The sequence below is a fragment of the Sapajus apella genome, unplaced genomic scaffold (genome assembly GCF_009761245.1).
Source record: "Sapajus apella isolate SASKATOON/1434 unplaced genomic scaffold, GSC_monkey_1.0 scaffold17, whole genome shotgun sequence".
In the NCBI taxonomy this organism is placed as follows: Eukaryota; Metazoa; Chordata; class Mammalia; order Primates; family Cebidae; genus Sapajus; species Sapajus apella.
This window is the reverse complement of record NW_022436957.1, coordinates 14,776,588-14,796,615: the sequence shown is the minus strand read 5'-3', so window position 1 is coordinate 14,796,615 and position 20,028 is coordinate 14,776,588. Positions and strand designations below refer to the sequence as shown.

At 41.8% G+C, this 20,028-nt stretch overlaps 1 protein-coding gene across 6 annotated transcripts in view; it reads left to right on the top strand.

The window, feature by feature from the left end:
• Positions 1 to 212: 212 nt before the first annotated feature.
• Positions 213 to 20,028, top strand: part of ADGRG2 (adhesion G protein-coupled receptor G2) — a 102,027-nt gene continuing 82,211 nt past the window's right edge. For all 6 annotated transcript variants that reach the window (XM_032286042.1, XM_032286040.1, XM_032286041.1 and 3 more), the window contains exons 1-2: positions 213 to 254; positions 15,269 to 15,387. In XM_032286042.1, the coding sequence (XP_032141933.1) occupies positions 15,270 to 15,387 (118 nt within the window). In that variant the 5' untranslated portion in view covers positions 213 to 254; position 15,269. The remainder of the gene's footprint in view (positions 255 to 15,268; positions 15,388 to 20,028) is intronic.

The following is a 20,028-nucleotide window of genomic DNA, read 5'->3' as shown; positions in this document are numbered from 1 at the left end:
TGCTTCCAGTTTATATATAAGTTCCTCAAGAGCAGGATTTATATCCGTTTTTTTCTGTAACTCCACTGCCAAGTTCAAGCTATGATGTGCAGCAGGGAACCCAGGGGGCCTTGGCTGATGAGCTCACCGCAGCATTGAAGTATTATGCTAGCAAGAAAATCCACTTTCCATTGGTCTAATTTTCTTTGCTTTTTTCCTTTCATTTTCAGATGTGCACAGAGCTTCTCCACATTTTTCTCTGAACTCACTGTCAGGTGAGTGAGGCTATTTCTATGAGATCATGTTGTAGAAATGAGGAGCATGTTGGCTTGGGTTTTTTTTTCTTTCCTATTTTCCCTCCTTCATTACAAGTTCCCATCGCCCTACCGACTTTATTATTTTTTGTTTGGTTGGTTTTGTTTTAACTTTTCACTCCACTTGGAGTGATGTTTTCTTCAGACACTCTCTTTTCCTTGGGGATTCTATTGTTGACCAATTTCTTCTTGGTAACCCAATTGCTTTTGAATGGACATTCAGAAACAGGTACCGATTTTGAAGTTACACGGTGCAGTGAAAGCTGGGGAAGGAGAATGATCATTTATGTGGAATTATTTGGGATTCTGTTTCACTGTTTTCCCTGTTCCTACTCCCTGGACTTGCGTCCCTGGTTCTAACAGTTTTTGTCATGTTTTGAAATGGATCAAGGAAGTGTTTGTTCTCTCTCTGACCTAAGTGCTGTGCAAATGCAGTTGTTAAATGATCCTTCCAACCAGATTTCTGCCCATGGCCCTCTTCTAGTTAGAAATCCTGAAGCCGCTGCTTTCACTCTTTCCCTCCCTCCTTCCTTTCCCTTTCCCTTTCCTCTTTTCTGAGACAGCGTCTCCCTTTGTCACCCAGGTTGGAGTGCAATGGCACGATCACAGCTCACTGCAGTCTTGACCCCCAAGCTCAAGTGATCCTCCCACCTCAGCCTCCTGAGTAGCTGGGACCACAGGTGCATGCCACCACACATGGCCACTTTTTTAGTTTTTGTAGAGATGGGATCTCCCTATGCTGCCCAAACTGGTCTCAAACTCCTGGACTCAATTGATCCTCCCACCTCAGCCTCCCAAAGTTCTGGAATTGCAGGCCTGAGCCACTGCACCCAGCCTATTTCTTTTGAGACTCATAAATAGTGGTTATTTCTGGGAATTCACTGACATAAATTATCAAAATTTTGTAAACAATGTAAATATCTATCATAATGAATACAAATTAGAATGATCTTTTTATAACATGATAAATAACATCATTATTACAATAGATAGTAGTAAGTTATTGCTGTAAATAAGGTTGCAACACCTGAGAGGGATCACACAGCCAGTAAATGGCCCGGCTGGCACCTGAAGCAGGAAGTGGCATGGTGTTATGAGAAAATCAAGGACGGGCATGGGATCCTGGCAGCGGGGGCTGGGTGGGCTCGGCGGGTTCGTTTCCTGAGTCCCTCACTTCCTCTCCAGCATGGTTTCCTGGAAACCAGCCTTGCAGTGTAGATCCGTGCCCCAGGAGGCTTTGAAGAAGAGTCTCTTATTTTCCTTCCCTCCATATTGATAGAATTATTTTGCAGCAGTAGATTCTGGACCAAATCAATGAAAACATCCTTGCCTAGTGCCTGCTGTGGGTATGGGAGCGAGGTGGAGATCAAGCCTCTGTAGGAGAGGCTATTGTGTTCTGGTTCCTTATTTTTGTTTTTAGGCCAAGTCAAGTCTGTTGGACTATGAAGAGTAAGTATCTTTTGTTTGTTGTTTTTAAAAATCACTATTTATTTGGCCATGCCAATGACCAACGATTCTGTGTAGTGACTATTAAGCTCTCGAGGGCAGGAAAGGTATCTGCCTTGTTTATTGTAGTATCTCGAGTCCCTAGCATAGGATCTTGTTTGTAATAGAACTTCAATAAATATGCATCAACTAGATGAATGAATGTCGATTATTTTGGAAATAATTCCAAAATCTTTTTTTTTTTTTTTGGAAGAAAGAGAGAAAGAAAAAAAGAGAAAGAATTAAAAAAAAGAAAAAAAAAAGAATGAAGGAAAGAAGAAATAGGAAGAGGGAGAGAGAACAGGGGTGTTGCTTTATTGCCCGGGCTAGAATGCAGTCTAAAAATGGGTATGCCTATAATTGTGTTTAATAATAGAGACATAAAAAAAAATGAGGGAAGAAAATAATTAACAAGCAGCCAACCAATATTTCATTTAAACCTGTAAATACGTGTGATGTAGTACTGATAAGAGTGTATGTTTTGTGTATTTAAAGTGGAGAGTTCTATAAATGTTAATTAAGTCTACTTGTTCCGGATCTGAGTTCAAGTCTTGAATATCGATGTTAACTTTTGTCTCATTGATCTGTCAAATATTAATGTTGAAGTCTCCCACTATCATTGTGTGGTAGTCCAAGTCTCTTTATAAGTCTTAGATATCTGGGTATTCCTGTATTGGGTGCGTATATATTTAGGATCTTTAGCTCTTCTTGTTGCATTGATCCTTTTATCATTATGTAATATCCTTCTTTGCTTCTTTTGATCTTTGTTGCTTTGAAGTCTATTTTATCAGCAAAAATTGCAACTCCTACTTTCTGTTTATTTATTTTTGCTCTCCATTTGGTTGGTAAATCTTTCTCCAGCCCTTTGTTTTGAGTCTTTGTGTATCCTTGCATGTGAGATGGATCTGGATGTAGCATACCATGGGTCTTGGCTTTTTTTACCTGTCTGTGTCTTTGGATTGGGGGATTTAGTCGATTTAAATTTAGAATTAATAACAATATATTTGAGTTTGATACTGTCATTTAATGTTAGCTGGCTGTTTTGCCCATTAGTTGATGCAGTTTCTTAATTATGTTGATGTTCTATATTTTCTGGTATTTTTTAGAAAGGCTGATACTGGTTGTTCCTTTCTATTTGTAGTGGTTCTTCCAGAAGCTCTTGTAAAGCAGGCCTGGTGCTGATGAAATCTGAGTGCTTGCTTGTTCACAAAAGATTTTATTTTTCCTTCGCTTATGAAGCTTAGTTTGGCTGGATGTAAAATTCTGGGTTGAAAGTTCTTTTCTTTAAGGATGTTGAATATTGGCCCCCACTCTCTTCTGGCTTGTAGGGTTTCTGCTGAGAGATCTGCTGTGAGTCTGATAGGCTTCCCTTTATGGGTAACCTGACCTTTCTCTCTGGCTGCCCTCAGTATTTTCTCCTTCATTTCAACCCTGGTGAATCTGGCGATTATGTGCCTTGAGGTTGGTCTTCTTGAGGAATAATATCTTTGTGGTGTTCTCTGTATTACTTGGAGTTGAATATCGTCCTGCCTTGCTAGGTTGGGAAAGTTTTCCTGAATAGTATCCTGAAGCGTATTTTCCAGCTTGGATTGATTCTCTTTGTCACATTCAGGTACACCTATCAAACGTAGATTAGGTCTTTTCACATAGTCCCATATTTCTTGGAGACTTTGCTCGTTCTTTTTTATCCTTTTTTCTCTAATCTTGTCTTTTTGTTTCATTTCATTAAGTTGGTCTTCGACCTCTCATATCTTTTCTTCTGCTTGATCAATTCGGCTGTTAAAACTTGTGCATAGTTCGCGAAGTTCTCGTGCTGTGTTTTTCAGCTCCATTAATTCACTTATATTCCTCTCTAAATTGTGTGTTATTGTTAACATTTCGTCAAACGTTTTTTCAAAGTTCTTAGTTTCTTTGCATTGGGTTAGAACAAGTTCTTTTAATTCCCAGAAGTTTCTTATCATCCACTTTTTAAAGCCTGCTTCTGCTAATGGAACACAGTCTTTCTCCATCAGGCCTTGTTCTGTTGCTGATGAGGAACTGTGATCCCCTGTAGAGGGAGAGGCGTTCTGATTTTGGGTATTCTCAGCCTTTTTAGGCTGGTTTTTTCCCTTCGTTATAAATTTATCCATCTGTGGTCTTTATAATTACCGTCTTTATAGTTGGGCTTCTGAAAAGACGTCCAACTTGTTGATTCCCGGCACTAAAATCTGAGCAACCCACTCACCGGCCAAAACAGCGGCTTTAAGATTGATGGTGCTTTTCTGACTCTGCACCAAGAACCGTCGCACCAAGGCAGCGGCAAAACCGCCTCGCCAGCCTCAAGAGTCTCGCACAACTGCATTTGCACAATAATTCCAAAATCTGTTTACATTTAGGACTGGAGTGTATTCTAAACTTATCTTCTTCAGCTGGCTGTGGTGGTACATGCCTTTAGTCCCAGCTACTTGGGAGCCTGAGGCAGGAAGATCTCTTGAGCCAGGGAGGTGGAGGTTGCAGTGAGCCGAGATTGCACCACTGCACTCCAGCCTGGGTGACAGAGCGAGACCCTGTCTCAAAAAAAAAAAAAAAGAAGCAAACAGCAACAGCCCCAAAACAACAAAAAAGCAAAAACTTGTCTTCTAATTGTGCTTGTATTCATAGCTAACACTTCTTGACTATACTAAGACTTTCATTATATTACCTCATTTAATCCCTACAGAACCCTAGGAAATAGGTCTTAGCATTACTTCCATGTCGTCAGATGAAGAATTTAAACTCCAGAGAGGTAAAAACGTTCCCAGGTTACACTGTAAGTGGTGTAGCTTAGATGTGAAGGCAGGCAGATGGCTCTGCCACGCACACTCCCAAATCCTATGCTATTCTGCTCATTTGTGTGTGTTAAACATACTACAAGCATCCAGGGCAGACCCTGAAGGGTGAGAGGAGAGAGATGAAGTAGGCTTTCGCCTTGCCTTGGATAATTCACCATAGCGAATCAATAGTATGGTAGATTACAGATGTAGGAGAGTGGAGAAATTTGGAGATGGGCAAGGGAACCAAAACATAGAGCACCCCTCACCAGGTTTGGTGAGTACATGTTTACATTAGGCGCACAATTTAGTTCTAATCTTGCACGTCTGATAGTGATTCACTTGTTTTATTGAATAAAGCTTCCTTTTTCTGCATCAGAAAGCACTTAACGCTTATTAAGAAAATCATTTTGCACTGTAAAGACCAAATAAATCATTTCCTTCCATTTGATTCTAGAGACGTGAAAGTTTCACACTGTGATGATGCCGTGTGGCTCAGCATTGACTTACTTTGTGCTGTGACAAATGCCATCCACGGCTGCCGTTTTAGAGTTCCCATTCAGCACTTACCATGTTGTTTCTCTTACTGCAGTAATACTGGCTTTAGTTCTTGGTGATCTTATCTTCATAAAATTTTGTTGCTGAAGTTCAGAATAGTTCCTTTTGTCCAATATTTATTCAAACTCCCTCAATTTCCAAGGTTGGAAATTGCTGCTAGACATTTCTGTGAGCATTTTGGAGAAATCTGAAAACAGTCTCATTTGATTTATATCATAGGTAAAAATCTCATGATTTTCTTTCCTTGCCTGGTTTTGGCATCAGGGTTATGGTAGCCTTGTAAAAGTCAGCTCAGATGTGCTCTTTTGCTGGAGTTTCTGTGTAATTGGAACTCTTATTCCTTAAATATTTGATAGAATCATCAGTGAGACCATCTGGGCCTGGAGTTTTCTTTGTGGGACAAGCTTTGAGACTTTTTACAGTTATACCTACTATTGATGTTTACTGTTTCTACTGATTCCTTCTTGGTAATTGGTACTTTTTTTCTAGAAATTTGTCCCTTTCTATCTAGATTTCCAAATTATTGATGAAAGTTGTCCCTAAGATCCTTCATCATGTTTATAACATTGACAGGTGTATTGCTCTTTCCATTCCTCCTATGGCTCCTTATTCACTCCCTGCCTCTCTCTTTTCCTCCCATCTCCCTCCCCTCCCTCAGTCTCTTAATTTTGCCAGAATTGTCTTTTCAAAGAGCAACCTTGGCTTTGTTAATTTTTATGTCTTTTTTTCTGTCTTTATTTTGTGTCTTCATTTTTTTTTGTTACCTTTCTTCTTCTTTGGGTTTATTTTGCCATACTTGTCCACACTTCTTAAGAACCTTAATTCCTTAATTTTAAGCCTTTCTTTTTTGCTAATATGTATGTTTAATGTAGAATTTAGAATTTTAACTCCATCTTGAGCTGTATCCTATGTGTTTTGCTATATAGTGTTTTTATTACTGAGCAGGTCAAATATTTTCTTCTGTCTTTTTTTGAGACAAGGTCTTGCTCTGGTTGCCCAGGCTGCAGTGCATTGGCGTGATCGTGTTTCACTACAGCCTCTACCTCCTTGTCTCAAGTAATCCTCTTGCCTCAGCCTCCCATGCAGCTGGGACCATAGGCGCATACCACCATGCCCGGCTAATTTTTTTACTCTTTTGTAGAGATGGGGTCCCACTTTGTTGCCCAGGCTGGGCTTGAACTCCTGAGCTCAAGTGATCCTTCTGTCTTGGCCTCCCAAAGTGCTGGGATTACAGGTGTGAGCCACCACACCTGGCAGATATTTTCTAATAAACATCATGACGACTTCTTTGACCCATAGGTTATTTGTTAAATAACAGACCTAACGTGTGTGTGTGTGTGTGTGTGTGTGTGTGTGTGTGTCGAAGTCTTGCTCTGTCGCCCAGGCTGGAGTGCAGTGGTGCAATCTTGGCTCACTGCAACCTCTGCCTCCCAGGTTCAATCATTTCTCCTGCCTCAGCCTCCCAAGCAGCTGGGACTACAGGCACGCACCACCACACCCAGCTGATTTTTGTATTTTTAGTAGAGATGGGGTTTTACCACATTAGCCAGACTGGTCTCAAACTCCTGACCTTGTGATCCACCTGCCTTGGCCTCCCAAAGTGCTTAGATTACGAGAGTGAGCCACCGCGCCTGGCCAAATCTAACTTTTTGTTATTACAACTTGTGGTCACAGAACAGGCTCCTTTCCTGTTTTCTTTAAAAAGCTTTAGAAACTTTTTTGATGGTCTGGATGGTTTTCACAGACATTCCATGTGCACTTGAAGAGATTGTGTATGCTGCAGTTGTTGAATTGGGGCTTCTAGATATGGTCTTCATGTTGTTGGTTAAATGTGTCATTCAAATACTCTATATCCTTAATGACTTTCTTAATTTTTACCAGTTGCTGATAGAGATCTCTCATTATGATCAGGAATTTGTTCTATTTTTCCTTACATTCTGTCAATGCTGTTGGGTGTATTTTGAGGCTATACTACTTGCATTCACATGTAAATTTCTTCAGTCTTCAATTCAGAGTTGAATCTTTTATGAATGAACAGTTTTATTTCTAGGTATTTTGCTTTAAAATATAATTTGTCTTATATTAGTATAAACACATTAATTTTCTTTTGAGGAGTGTAGGCATAGCATATCTTTTCCATCTCTTTACTTTCAAACTTTCTGAATCATTAGGTTCTATTTGTGTCATTGTAAATAGCATATAATTGGAGTTCGTATTTTTTTCCAGTCTGATAATCTTTGCCTTTTAATGGAATCATTGAGTCCATTTATATTTCATGAATCATTGATCTGCATTTTTAAATATATTTTTTGTTATACTTTATAATTTCCGGGGTACATGTGCAGATCTTGCAGGGTTGTTATGTAGGTATACACTTGCCATGGTGGTTTGCTGCCTCCATCCCCCCATCCCCTACATCAGGTATTTCTCCCAATATTATCCCTCCACAATCTCCCTTTTGAGATGGAGTTTCACTCTTGTCACCCAGGCTGGAGTATGGTGGCACGATCTCGGCTCACTGCAACCTCTACCTCCTCGGTTCAAGTGATTCTCCTGCCTCAGCCTTCCGAGTAGCTGGGATTACAGGCACCTGACACCACACCTGGCTAATGTTTTTTTGTTTTTTTTTTTTAGTAGAGACAGGGTTTCATCATGTTACCCAGACTGGTCTCAAACTCCTGACCTCAGGTGATCTACCCTCCTCAGCCTCCCAAAGCGCTGGGATTGATTACAAGCATGGGCCACTGCACTGGCCTGCGTTTGGTTTTAAATCTATGATTTTCTATTTTTCCTAACCATTCTTTGTTGCCGTTTTTCCTCTTTCTTGCCTTTTTTCAGACAGACTGAATATGTTAAAAATTGTTTTCTCCTCCACTAGTTAGGAAGTTATATGTCCCATTTCTGTTCCTTAGTTACTAAAGAGATTACAACCTGTAGAAATTACATGTCTACTCAACTTTTCAATGTGTAAAGATAAGCAATACCTTTAGCTTCCTCTAGGATAATTCAAGGACCTTGGAAGACTTTAATTTTTGAATTTCATTTTGTCATCTCCTTACTTATATTACATATTGTGTATATATTATCTCCTATGTTTACATATATGAGTTAGTTCCCATGTGTTTTTATTCTATGATGTTTCACTAATCCCTACAAAATGTTATTGTTTTATATAGTAGTTTTGTTTTGCTTTGTTTTGTTTTGAGACAGAGCCTCCCTCTGTCGCCCAGGCTGGAGTACAGTGGCACTGTGCGGTGGCACTGTCTTGGCTCACTGCAACCTCTGCCTCCTGTGTTCAAACGATTCTCCTACCTCAGCCTTCCAAGAAGCTAGCGTTACAGGTATCCGCCACCACACCCGGCTAATGTTTGTATTTTTAATAGAGATGGGGTTTCACTATGTTGGCCGGACTGGTCTTGAACTCCTGACCTCAAGTGATCCTCCCGCCTTAGCCTCCCAAAGTGCTGGGATTACAGGTGTGAGCCACCATGCCTGGCACTGTTTTATCTAGTTAAAGTTCATTTGGATTTGCCAGTACAGAGTACTACCCCTAGTTCTGGGTAACTGGGGCCTCTGGCCTGTGACTTACGATTTAGAGGTCCTCTCTCTGGCCCTTCTCTAGCTCCACTCCTCTCCAAATGGTAAGAAGTCTGTGGCACCAAGAAGACATGCCTACCCGGGGCCTGCCTCCCTCTTCCCCTCACCTTTGCTTCTAGATCATACAACAGGAATCTAGGACCCTGGAATTCCCAGCCCAAACATTCTGTGCCAAATTCCAAGACCTAGGCCCTCCCCTTTCTCATCATGCCAAGCCATGCTACAGGTGTACATGCCCCCAGACCCAAGGGATGACCAAGGGGTACATGCATGCAAGAGAGGGGGTTTGGGGTGTGTAAGCTGTGGTGATCACATGCGTGTGCACAAAGCCTCTTACAGCCTGGAATGAAACCTTAGGGGAAGAATACGGGCAAAGCCTTCTTTTAAACTCTTGATCTGTATTTTACAAACGTTTGCAACGGGCCTGACCACAAACCCACCACTTTCTTTGTTCCTCATTCCTCCTCGCATCTCAGCTCTTATGTCTTTTGCCTGAATGCATGTTTTAGGACTGACTTCAGTAATGATCTGCAGGCAGGGAACAACATCACAGTTTCTGTTTGTCTGAAAATGTCTTCATTTGCCCTCATTCTTCAAAGATATTTTCCTTGAGCGCAGAATTCTAAGTTGGCAGTTTCTTTCCAGCACACTGCAGATAGACTTCCACTGGTTCCGGCTTCCACTGTTGCTTCTGAGAAGACAGGCTGTCAGTCTAACAACGGCTCCTTAACAGCTTTTTTTTTTTTTTTTTTTTTTTTTTTTCTTTAAGGTGGAATCTCACTCTGTCACCCAGGCTGGAGTGCAGTGGCAGATCTCAGCTCACTGCAATCTCTGCATTCCGGATTCAAGCGATTCTCCTGTCTCAGCCTCCCAAGTAGCTGAGACTATAGGTGGGCTCCAGCACACCCAGCTAATTTATGTATTTTTAGTAGAGACAGGGTTCTACCTCATTGGCCAGACTGACCTCAAACTCCTGACCTCAAGTGATCCACCCATCTCGCCCTCCCAAAGTGCTGGGATTACAGGCGTGAGGCACCACGCCCGGCTTTAATTATGCTTTTTTTTTTTTTTTTTTTTTTTTTACCAGTTTCCTGATTCTTTTTCTGACTTCTATGAGAATTGAACAATCCAAATCAATCGCTTCTTCGCTTTTTGTTCTTTCTTTATCCACAATGAGCACCCCTGCAGTCCTTCCCTTTCTACATTTCCCTTGTGCTGGTCTTGTAAGCCAACATATGATGCCATATAATTGTCACGAAAGCATAGAGTTTTCTAGAAGACTTGAGGAACAATTATCTTACCTCTTGTAACTCAGGTCAATAATACTGCTTGTTGCCTATATCATAGCAGCTATGGTATAATCAAAGTATGCCAGTTAACCAGAGATAACAGAGAATAACCCTCACTCAGACCCACCCTATGGTGGTGTCAACCTATTTCTCCCCTTTTAATATTATTCTTTAATTATTCTATATCTAGATAAAAGATTCATCATTTATTGCTGTTACAGGTTGCACTGATGATATACATTTTAAAAATATGATACTGAACCTATTGAATGAGATTGAAGAGCTCTAGAACGAGGTTTTAGAGTGGAAGCACCATGGCATATGGTCACGCAGCTCGCACACTGTACAACTCTGGAGGGAGGTTGCCATTTACGTCAGAGTTCCCAACCTGAAAGGGGGCTGCATAAAGATGAATTGGGGATCATCTTTAATGAGTGGCTATCTAGTGTCAAGGTCCAGATTTCACTGTTGAAATGCTAGCAAATAGTTTTCTCTGTAATTGCTGCTATCTTCCTAGCCATCCTTAGCACCTTAAACATTTGCTAAGAACCAGTGGCTATTCAAATCCTCTTTATGATGATCTGGATAGCACTGAGCCGACTCAGGTTGCACCAGAAGATGAATAGATGTTTATGTTAGACTGTTTTTGCATTGCTATAAAGAAATCCCTAAGACTGGGTCATTTATAAGAAAAGGGGTTTAATTGGCTCCTGGTTCTGCGAGCTGTGCAAGAAGCATGGTGGCATTTGCTTCTGGAGGTCACTGATCACCAAGGGAATGGTGGCCCAAGCCATTCATGAAGGATCCCCTATGATCCAAACACTTCCACCAGGTCACACCTCTAACATTCAACATGAGACTTGGATGGGGACACGTATCCAAACTATGTCAACGTTCCAGCTGAAAAAGAGAAAAAATGGCTTTAATGTGCAATGACTAAAGGTTTCCGACTTCACAGATTTCCCTCTTTCATCAGTGATCCTAGAGATGTTATGACCTAATAGGATGTTCTCAGTTTATGCAGAAGGTAGTAGGAGGGACATGATTTCAAATACCATAAAGCTTCTCCTTCTGTTCAGCCTTGAGGAAGCATTCCAGATCTGGCAACTGAAAGCAGCCTTTTGAGTGGTACCAGTCTGCATTAAGTTCTTGTTCCATATTTTTTTCCAAGATGATTGCTGGAATCATCTTTCATTCTGGCCTTTCCTACCCTCATTTGGAAGTTGAGTAGATCCTGTCTTTAGTGAAAGGCATGGTTGATTTTGATCAAAGGTCCCAGTCACAGCACATAGTAGGCACTCACTCTGTATGTACACTGAGTACACGAATTCACCTTTGGTCATATCTTGCACACCACTTAGGTCCTGCCCTACGAGTTAGCAAAGCTCAAGAATGAGTTTGTAGACATTTAAAAATTGTATAGTAGCATTTTGAATTTGATGTCTTTCACCTGATGGACTCAAAACATTTTACTTACAATGAGACAAAGTCTCGGAAGGCTGGCATTGTGTCCTGGTAGAAGGAGTAAGGGTTCTGCCAAATAGCTGTATGACCTTGACCTGTCCCCTAAACTTGTAGGGGTGTCCAGTCTTTTGGCTTCTCTGGGCCACACTGGAAGAATTGTTGTGGGCCACACATAAAATACACTAACACTAATGATAGCTGATGAGCTTAAAAAAAAAATTGCCAAGAAATCTCATAATGTTTTAAGAAATGAATTTGTGTTGGGCCACATTCAAAACCATCTTGGGCCACATGTGACCCGTGGGCCATGGGTTGGACAAGCTTGCAGTGATGGGCCTCTTTCATTTGGAGAATGAAGGTTCATTATAGATGATATCCGAGTTCCTTTATAGAAATAAACCACTCTGATACTCTCTCCTGAGGCTACACTTAAATACTCATGAATTAAATCTAAGTCAACTCTACCAGTTTCAGGTAGAGTCAAGCCTAAGGCATTTGTAGAGGAGAGCATTTTCTGTGGTGCTGTAGTTCACTCAATAATGCCTTTGTTGGCCAGGCATGGTGGCTCATGCCTGTAATCCCAGTACCTTGGAAGGCTGAGGCGGGCAGATCACCTGAGGTCAGGAGTTCAAGACCAGCCTGACCAACTTAGAGAAACCCCGTCTCTACTAAAAATACAAAATTAGCTGGGTGTGGTGATGCATATCTGTGATCCCAGCTACCTGGGAGGCTGAGGCAACAGAATCACTTGAACCCGGGAGGCAGAGTTTGTGGTGAGCCGAGATCGCGCCACTGCACTCCAGCCTCCAACCTAGGCAACAAGAGCAAAACTCTGACTCAAAAAAAAACAAAATTCCATGCTTTTGGAGGGGGAACAGAGTTCAAAAACTTTAAAAATATTTTAATTTCTAAACATTTTATTGAAACTTATGGCATACATATAAGTGTACAACTCAGTGAATTTCATGAACTGAACACATCCATGTAACCGACAGACTATTCCCTGTACCTCAGAAGCCTCCCTTGTGCCTACGTCCAATATTATTAAAACTCCCTTCCCTTCCAAGGATCACCCTTCTCCTGACTTCTCCCCATATCGATTGGTTTCTTCTGCTTTGGTTTCTCATGAATGGAATTATGTACAATAAGCACTCTTTTCTGTCTGGTTTCCTTGGCCAACACTATATTTCTGAGATGCATTGAGATTGTTGTGTATAGCTGTAGCAGACACTCAGATCTTTCCTCCAGAGAGACATCGATACATCTTCGCACCACTGTGTTAACATCCCCATTTGAGTGACTCATTTGGGAAGATCAATAACATGCCATTATGCCCAGAGAGAGGTTAAAAGGGGAGGGACAAATTAGAGGCTTTTTATAATTGATTAACATATTATAGCATCACTACATAATACAATTTATTGATTAAAGACATGCAAGCCGTCTTTTGAAGGAGAAATATTCACCTCCTGGTCTAAAACATCATCATGTCAGGTCCAGGAAAGACTCTCTCCTAGTGCTGGTTATGAGTATTCGATTAGAGAATTCTTTTTTTTTTTTAATTGCATTTTAGGCTTTGGGGTACATGTGAAGAACATACAAGATTGTTGCATAGGTACACACATGGCAGCGTGATTTGCTGCCTTCCTCCCCTTCACCTATATCTGGCATTTCTCCCCATGCTATCTCTCCCCAACCTTCCACCCCCGGCTGTCCCTCCCCTATTTCCCCCTCAACAGACCCCAGTGTATAGTGCTCCCCTCCCTGTGTCCATGTGTTCTCATTGTTCAACACCCACCTATGAGTGAGAACATGCGGTGTTTGAATTCTTAAAGATTGCCAGCTTTACCTTGAGACAGAAATTCTGGCTTATATATCCCCCTTCTTTCCAAGCCCTCCACCCCTTAATCCCAGCACTGCCTGATCCTGCACATACTAGGTGCAAAATAGATATTTGTTGAATGAATGAATAGATGAATGAATGAATAAATGAGTACAGCTAACATTTCCAGTGCATTCACAGTGCCAGCCACTTTGCAAAGATTTATTGTTTACTCACCGCAACAGCACTATCAGGTGGGTGCTGCTATCTCGATTTGCTAGATGGGGAAACATGACCATTGGAAATAACTTGTCCATAGTCACTCAGATATTATGTGGCCAAGCTGGGACTTTTGAACTCATGCTCTTAAGTCTTCACCACTGTGAATTCACACCCTATCTTGGGCTTGCAGAGGCTGCAAGTAGTGGCCGGATTCAAGAGTGCCCTTGGCTGAGAGCTCTGCTAGCTAAGGACACACAGCCTGATTTGTCCCAGCCACCTCCCTCTGGCTGTGTAGAGGGAGCCTGCCTAGTTGGCTCTCACCACCCCTTTGCTGGTGCCTGTGCCCATGAGTGGTTCCTTTCTCAGCACTGCACACCAGCCCTCGTTCCTAATGCTGACTGCCTGTCACGGGGTAATGTAGGCCAACTCCCAGACATTAGAGGATCAGACAGTCTTAGCATTTCGATTCTCTCTGTGTGCTGAACTCTCGCCTAGCCCCTGCCCCACCTGTAGCACGTGCATTTCATCTAGTTTACTCCTATGCAGCCCTCACATCTCACCTGGCACATATTGGCCCTCAATAAATATTTGTTGAATGAATAAATGAATGAATGGTAAATGAGGCTTTTAAATTCAATTCTGATATAAACTACTACAAACTAAACTACCAAACTAAAAATTCACATCCTATGTATTTGCCTGTTGCTGCTTCTTGTCTCCCCTTCTCTGCCGCTCTGCCGGTGGGGCCTAGGGTTTTTATGGGTACAGGATTGGGGCACAGGGCAGGCCAGGGTAATTTTGGAAAAGGCAACATTCGGGCAGGGAAACAGGAATGCATGTTCTCACTTTGGACTGCGGGTCCAGGCTTGAGGATGTGGCCCTTGTCGGGGACCACCCTCTTCTACCCAATATTTTCCTGCCTCCTGTCCATATCACTTATCCTTTTACAGTATAAAACATACAAGAGTGAAACTCTGTCTCAAAAAAAAAAAAAAAAAAAAACATAAATAGAAGCTGGGCAAAGTGGCGCTGCCTGAGGCAGGAAGATTGCTTAAAGCCTGGGCAACATAGCGAGACCCCATCTCTTTAAAAAGTTTTATTTTGAGGAAAAATAACATAAAAAAGGATAGATTATTTAAAAGATTCTATTGGCCGGGTGCAGTGGCTCACACCTGTAATCCCCGCACTTTGGGAGGCCAAGGCGGGCAGATCACCTGTGGTTGGGAGTTCAAGACCAGCATGACCAACATGGAGAAACCCCATCTCTATTGAAAATACAAAATTAGCTGGGCGTGGTGATGCAAGCCTGTAATCCCAGCTACTTGAGAGGCTGAGGCAGGAGAATCTCTTGAACCCGGGAGGCGGAGGTTGCAGTGAGCCGAGATCACGCCATTGCACTCCAGCCTGGGGAACAAGAGCAAAACTCCAACTCAAAAAAAAAAAAATGATTCTGTGTAATGGTAATAATGATGTAACATTTTGCATGTGTTGATGTTTTCCATAAATCCACATGGACTGCCTTGCTTCTTAGTATGGGAGGTGTAAGTAAGTGTGGGAGGTGACCCTCCCATAATAAACATGGGATTTGCTTGTTGTCACCAGTGCCCACCTGGCATTTCTGAGTCTCGGGAACCATAGTAATGTGAAGTGCACAGGATCACAGGTTGGCTTGTTGTCTAACCTTTGAGGTATTGCTGTGCTGTGATTATGGCAGCTGTGGTGATCTGTCTTCTCCTTACTTTATTCCAGAATGGCCTTCTCTGGCAGGCAGTGTGGCCGTGTTGGCAGAACTGAAGAAGTTTTACTGACATTCAAGATATTCCTTGTCATCCTTTGTCTTCATGTCATTCTGGTAACATCCCTAGAAGGTAACATGTCTGTTTATCTTCATTTTTTTTTTCTGTTTATCTGCTTATATGTGTGTATTTTTTTGTTATTTAGGATTTTTTTACTCTGGCAAAATAACATAATATTTATTATTTTAACCATTTTTAAGTACACAGTTCATTGGCATTAAGTACATTCACAATTTTGTGTAACTGTCACCGCTATTCATTTCCAAAATGTTTTCATCATCCCAAATAGAAACTCCATGTCCATCAAACAGTAACTCCCCACGTCCTTCCTGTACCTGTTCCTGGTGACCTCTGTTCCTTTCCTATGTATTTGCCTATTGCAGGTGCCTCAGATAAGTGGGATCACATAATATTTGTCTTTTTGTGCCCAGCTTATTTCACTTAGGATATTTTCAAGGTTCACTCAAGTTGCAGCATGTATCAGAATTTCATTCTTCTTTTTTATTTTGAGATAGAGTCTCGCTTTGTTGCCCAGGCTGGAGTGCAGTGGTGTGATCTCGGCTCACCACAACCTCCACCTCCCAGGTTCAAGCAGTTCTCCTGCCTCAGCCTCCTGAGTAGCTGGGATTACAGATGCGCACCACCACATCTGGCTAATTTTTGTATTTTTAGTAGAGGCGGTGTTTTACCATGTTGCTCAGGCTGGTCTCAAACTCCTGACCTCATGATCCACCCTCCTTGGCCTCCCAAAGTGCTGGGATTACAGGCGTGAGCCACTGCACCCGGCCAGAATTTTATTCTTTTTAAAGGCTAATGTTTTCGATGCGTGCATTGACCCCATTTGGTCTATTCATTAATCCATTGATGGACATTTGGGTCATTTCCCCCTTTTGGCTGTTGTGAATAATGCTGCTATGAACATGGGTGTACAAATCACTGTTTGAGTCCCTGCTTTCATTTTTTTGGGGTATATACCTCGGAGGGAATTGCTGGATCATGTAAGTCTGTGTTTAACATCTTGAGAAACTGCTAAACTGTTTTCCACAGTGGCTGTATCACTTTACATTCCTACAAGCAAGGCACCAGAATTCCAGTTCCTCCCATTCTTGACAATGCTTGTATTTTCCTGTTGTTTGGGCAGTGGGTGTGAGGTGGTATCTTATTGTGGTTTTGATGTGTATTTCCTTAATGATGGGTGACGTTGAACATCTTTTCATGCGCTTGCTGGCCACACGTATGTCTTCTTTGGAGAAGTGTCTATTCAAGTCCTTTGCTCAGTTTTGAATTGGGTTGTTTTTGTTGGTGTTGAGTTTTGGAGTTCTTTGTGTATTCTGGATATTAATCCCTTGTCAGATATATAATTTGGAAATATTTTCTCCCATTCTGTGGGGTGTTTTTTCCACTGTCTTAATAGTGTCATTTCATGCATAAATTCTTTTAATTTTAATGTAGTCTAATTTACTTTTTACTTTTGTTGTCTATGCTTTGGTGTTATATCAAAGAAATCACTGCCAAATCCAATATCAGGAAGGCTTTCTCTTATGTTTTCTTCCAAGAATTTTATAGTTTTAGCTCTTATGTTTAGGTCCTTTGATCAATTTCGAGTTCATTTTTGTATATGGTGTAAGGTAAGGGTCCAGCTCCATTCTCGTGCATGTGGATATCGTTTTCCAGCAGCATTTATTGAAAAGACTGCCCTGTTGCCATTGAATGGTCTTGGTACTTTTGTCAAAAATCACTTTGTTACTGGTGGAGGGTGTCTAGGTTCTTGGCATCTTGAACAAAGAATTGGACAGAACGCACAAACAAAGCAAGGAAGGAAGAGATTTATTGAAAATGAAAGTACACTCCTCAGTGTGGGAGCAGGCCCGAGCATAGGGGCTCAAAGGCCCTGTTACAGAATTTGTGGGGGTTTCCATTGGTTACTTGGGGTATGCCCTATGTACATGAAGAGGATGAAGTAAAGTTACAAAGTCATTTATTCGGCGTACACCCTATGGAGAGAATATTTCCTGTCATAGCTGAAGTGTGAATGGCCTTATGTTCCTTGCCTCCAGACCCTATTTTCCTACCTCAACTTGACTGTATAGATGAGGGTTTATTTCTGGTGTTTACTTGTTTCTAAATATATCTACTTGAAGGCGCAACCATATGGAAATTTAAAGGCGGTAGAGAATCAGCCAAATGAAGCAACCTGGTGTTTTCAGAAAGGGGATCTTTAGAAGCTCATGGGACAAGAAAAAAAGGTACCTGAGGAAGGCAGATGAAAGGCCAGCAATACAGCGCCTGCAGTTTCTGTGGCACAGCTGCCAAAAGCAAGTGTAAAGAATCCTTCTTAGGAGGTTCATGCCTGTATTCCAGCACTTTGGAGGCTGAGGAGGGTGGATTACGTGAACCCAAGAATTCAAGACAAGCCTGAGCAACATAGTGAGACCCCATCTCTACAAAAATGAAATGACATAAAATATTAGCCAGGCGTGGTGGCGGTTAGCTGTATTCTCAGCTACTCAGGAGGCTGAGGTGGGAGGATCACTTGAGCCCAGGAGGCGGAGGTTGCAGTGAGCAGTGATCATATCACTGCAGTCCAGCCTGGGTGGCAGAGTGCAACCCTATCTTAAAAACAAAAACAAAAACAGAGCAACAACAAAAAGAATCCTCATTAGGAATGAGAGTAGGAAATGATTGTTACTTAAGAAGACATCAAGGACACACAGAGAAATACCTTTCTTACTCAGAACTGGGTGGCAGGACCAAGGCATCTTTATTGCATAAGATAAAAACCTACTGGCAGCAAACAACAAAACATACAGACAAATAAAATACACACACAAATATACAGACTAAATGGAAAATGTCCCAACAAGCTAAAACACAATTGGCGATCATTTAACAAGTAGGTACTGGGGCATGTTGTCAAGAAGCCACCATTCTTTAAGAAAAGAAATGATGGCTTATGCCTGTAATCCCAGCACTTTGGGAGGCTGAGGTGGGTGGACCACCTGAGGTCAGGAGTACAAGACCAGCCTGGCCAATATGGTGAAACCCTGTCTCTACGAAAAACGCAAAAAAATTAGCTGGGCATGGTGGCGTGCACCTGTAATCCCAGCTACTCGGGAGGCTGAGAAAGGGGAATTGCTTGAACCTGGGAGGCGGAGGTTGTAGTGAGCCGAGATTGTGCCATTGCTCTCCAACCTGAGCCACAGAGTGAGATTCCATCTCAAAAAGAAAAGAAAAGAAAAGAAATAATAAGGACTAAATGTATTTTGAAGACTTATAACATGCCAGGTTCCTACATGCTTAAGACACGTCCACTCCCTTAATCTTCTAAATCTGTTCTCTGAAGGGGAGTTGCTAATTGTATCCCCATTTTCCAGATCAGGAAGCTGAGGCTCAGAGAGATAAGTAACTTGCCCAAGGCTGTTAGCCCTTAAGAAGCGGCAGAGCTGGGTTTTGAACCCAGTAGCCAGCTTCTAGATTTTGTGCTTGTAACCACAAAACCAAGTTCTCAAACTTGAGCATGCATCAGAATCCCCTGGAGGGCTTACGGAGGTGCTGTTCACAGGGCCCAGTCCCTGAAATTGTGCTTCAGTATGTCTGGGGTGGGACCAAGGAATTGACAGCTCTAACAAGCTCTGAGGTGATACTGACCATATAGTCTAGGGACTACACTTTGAGAACCACTACTACACAACTGGTAGAAGACAGAAATGGAGAGAGAAATCTCTTCCTGATATATATATATATATATGTATATATATGTATGTATATATGTGTGTGTGTGTATATATATATATATATATATGTCAAACTCTGAGTGACAGAGCGAGACTGTCTCAAACAAAAAATAAAATAATCTATTCTCACACACATCATCTCCTTAGGGCACTGAAACATCACTGTGTCCCCACTTTACTGATGAGTAAATGTCCCCAGGGAGGTTATTGGTTAGGAAGTGGCGGAGCCCACACTAGATGCTAAATCTTCAGTCTCACGTTTCGGCGTTTTTTCCACCGCAAGGGTAGATGAGGCAAGAAAGTGGGGCACAAGGAAAAAAACACATCCAAGTGAAAGCTGTTAGAAATATGTCTTTTTCAAAAATTATGTTTTAAAATGCCAACAACAGAGGCAGGTAAATAGGAAAGTGCTTGGCTCTGAAACAAACCTAAGAAAAGCTGAGTGATGGCTTAAGGCAGCTGAATGTATTTCTTGCTCCAGATCTCTGATGAATTGATTTCTTAAAGCAGTGGCTCCCCAAATGTGGCAGACAAGTAGCACTGGCGTCAGCTGTCTCTCAGAATGCCCAGTAAGAGTATTTATTCCTCTTATTTATTTATTTTAGTTTTTCTTTTTCTTTCTTTTTTTTTTTTTTTTTTTTTTTTTTTGGAGACAGGATCTTGTTCCGTCATCCAGACTGGAGTGCATGATCTCAGCTCACTGTAGTCTCAACCTCCCAGGCTCAAGTGATCCTTCCACCTCAATCTCCAGAGTAGCTGCGACTGCAGGTGCGTGCCACCATGCCCAGCTAATTTTTAAATTTTTTTGTAGAGATGGGGTCTCACTATATTGCCCAGGGTGGTCTCGAATTCCTGGGCTCAAGCCATGCTCCCACCTCACTTCCCAAAGTTCTGGAATTACAGGTGTGAGCTCCCACGCCCTGCTCACGTTACTGAATAATCACCTTGCTAGCACTTACCACCTGCCAGCCACTGTTCT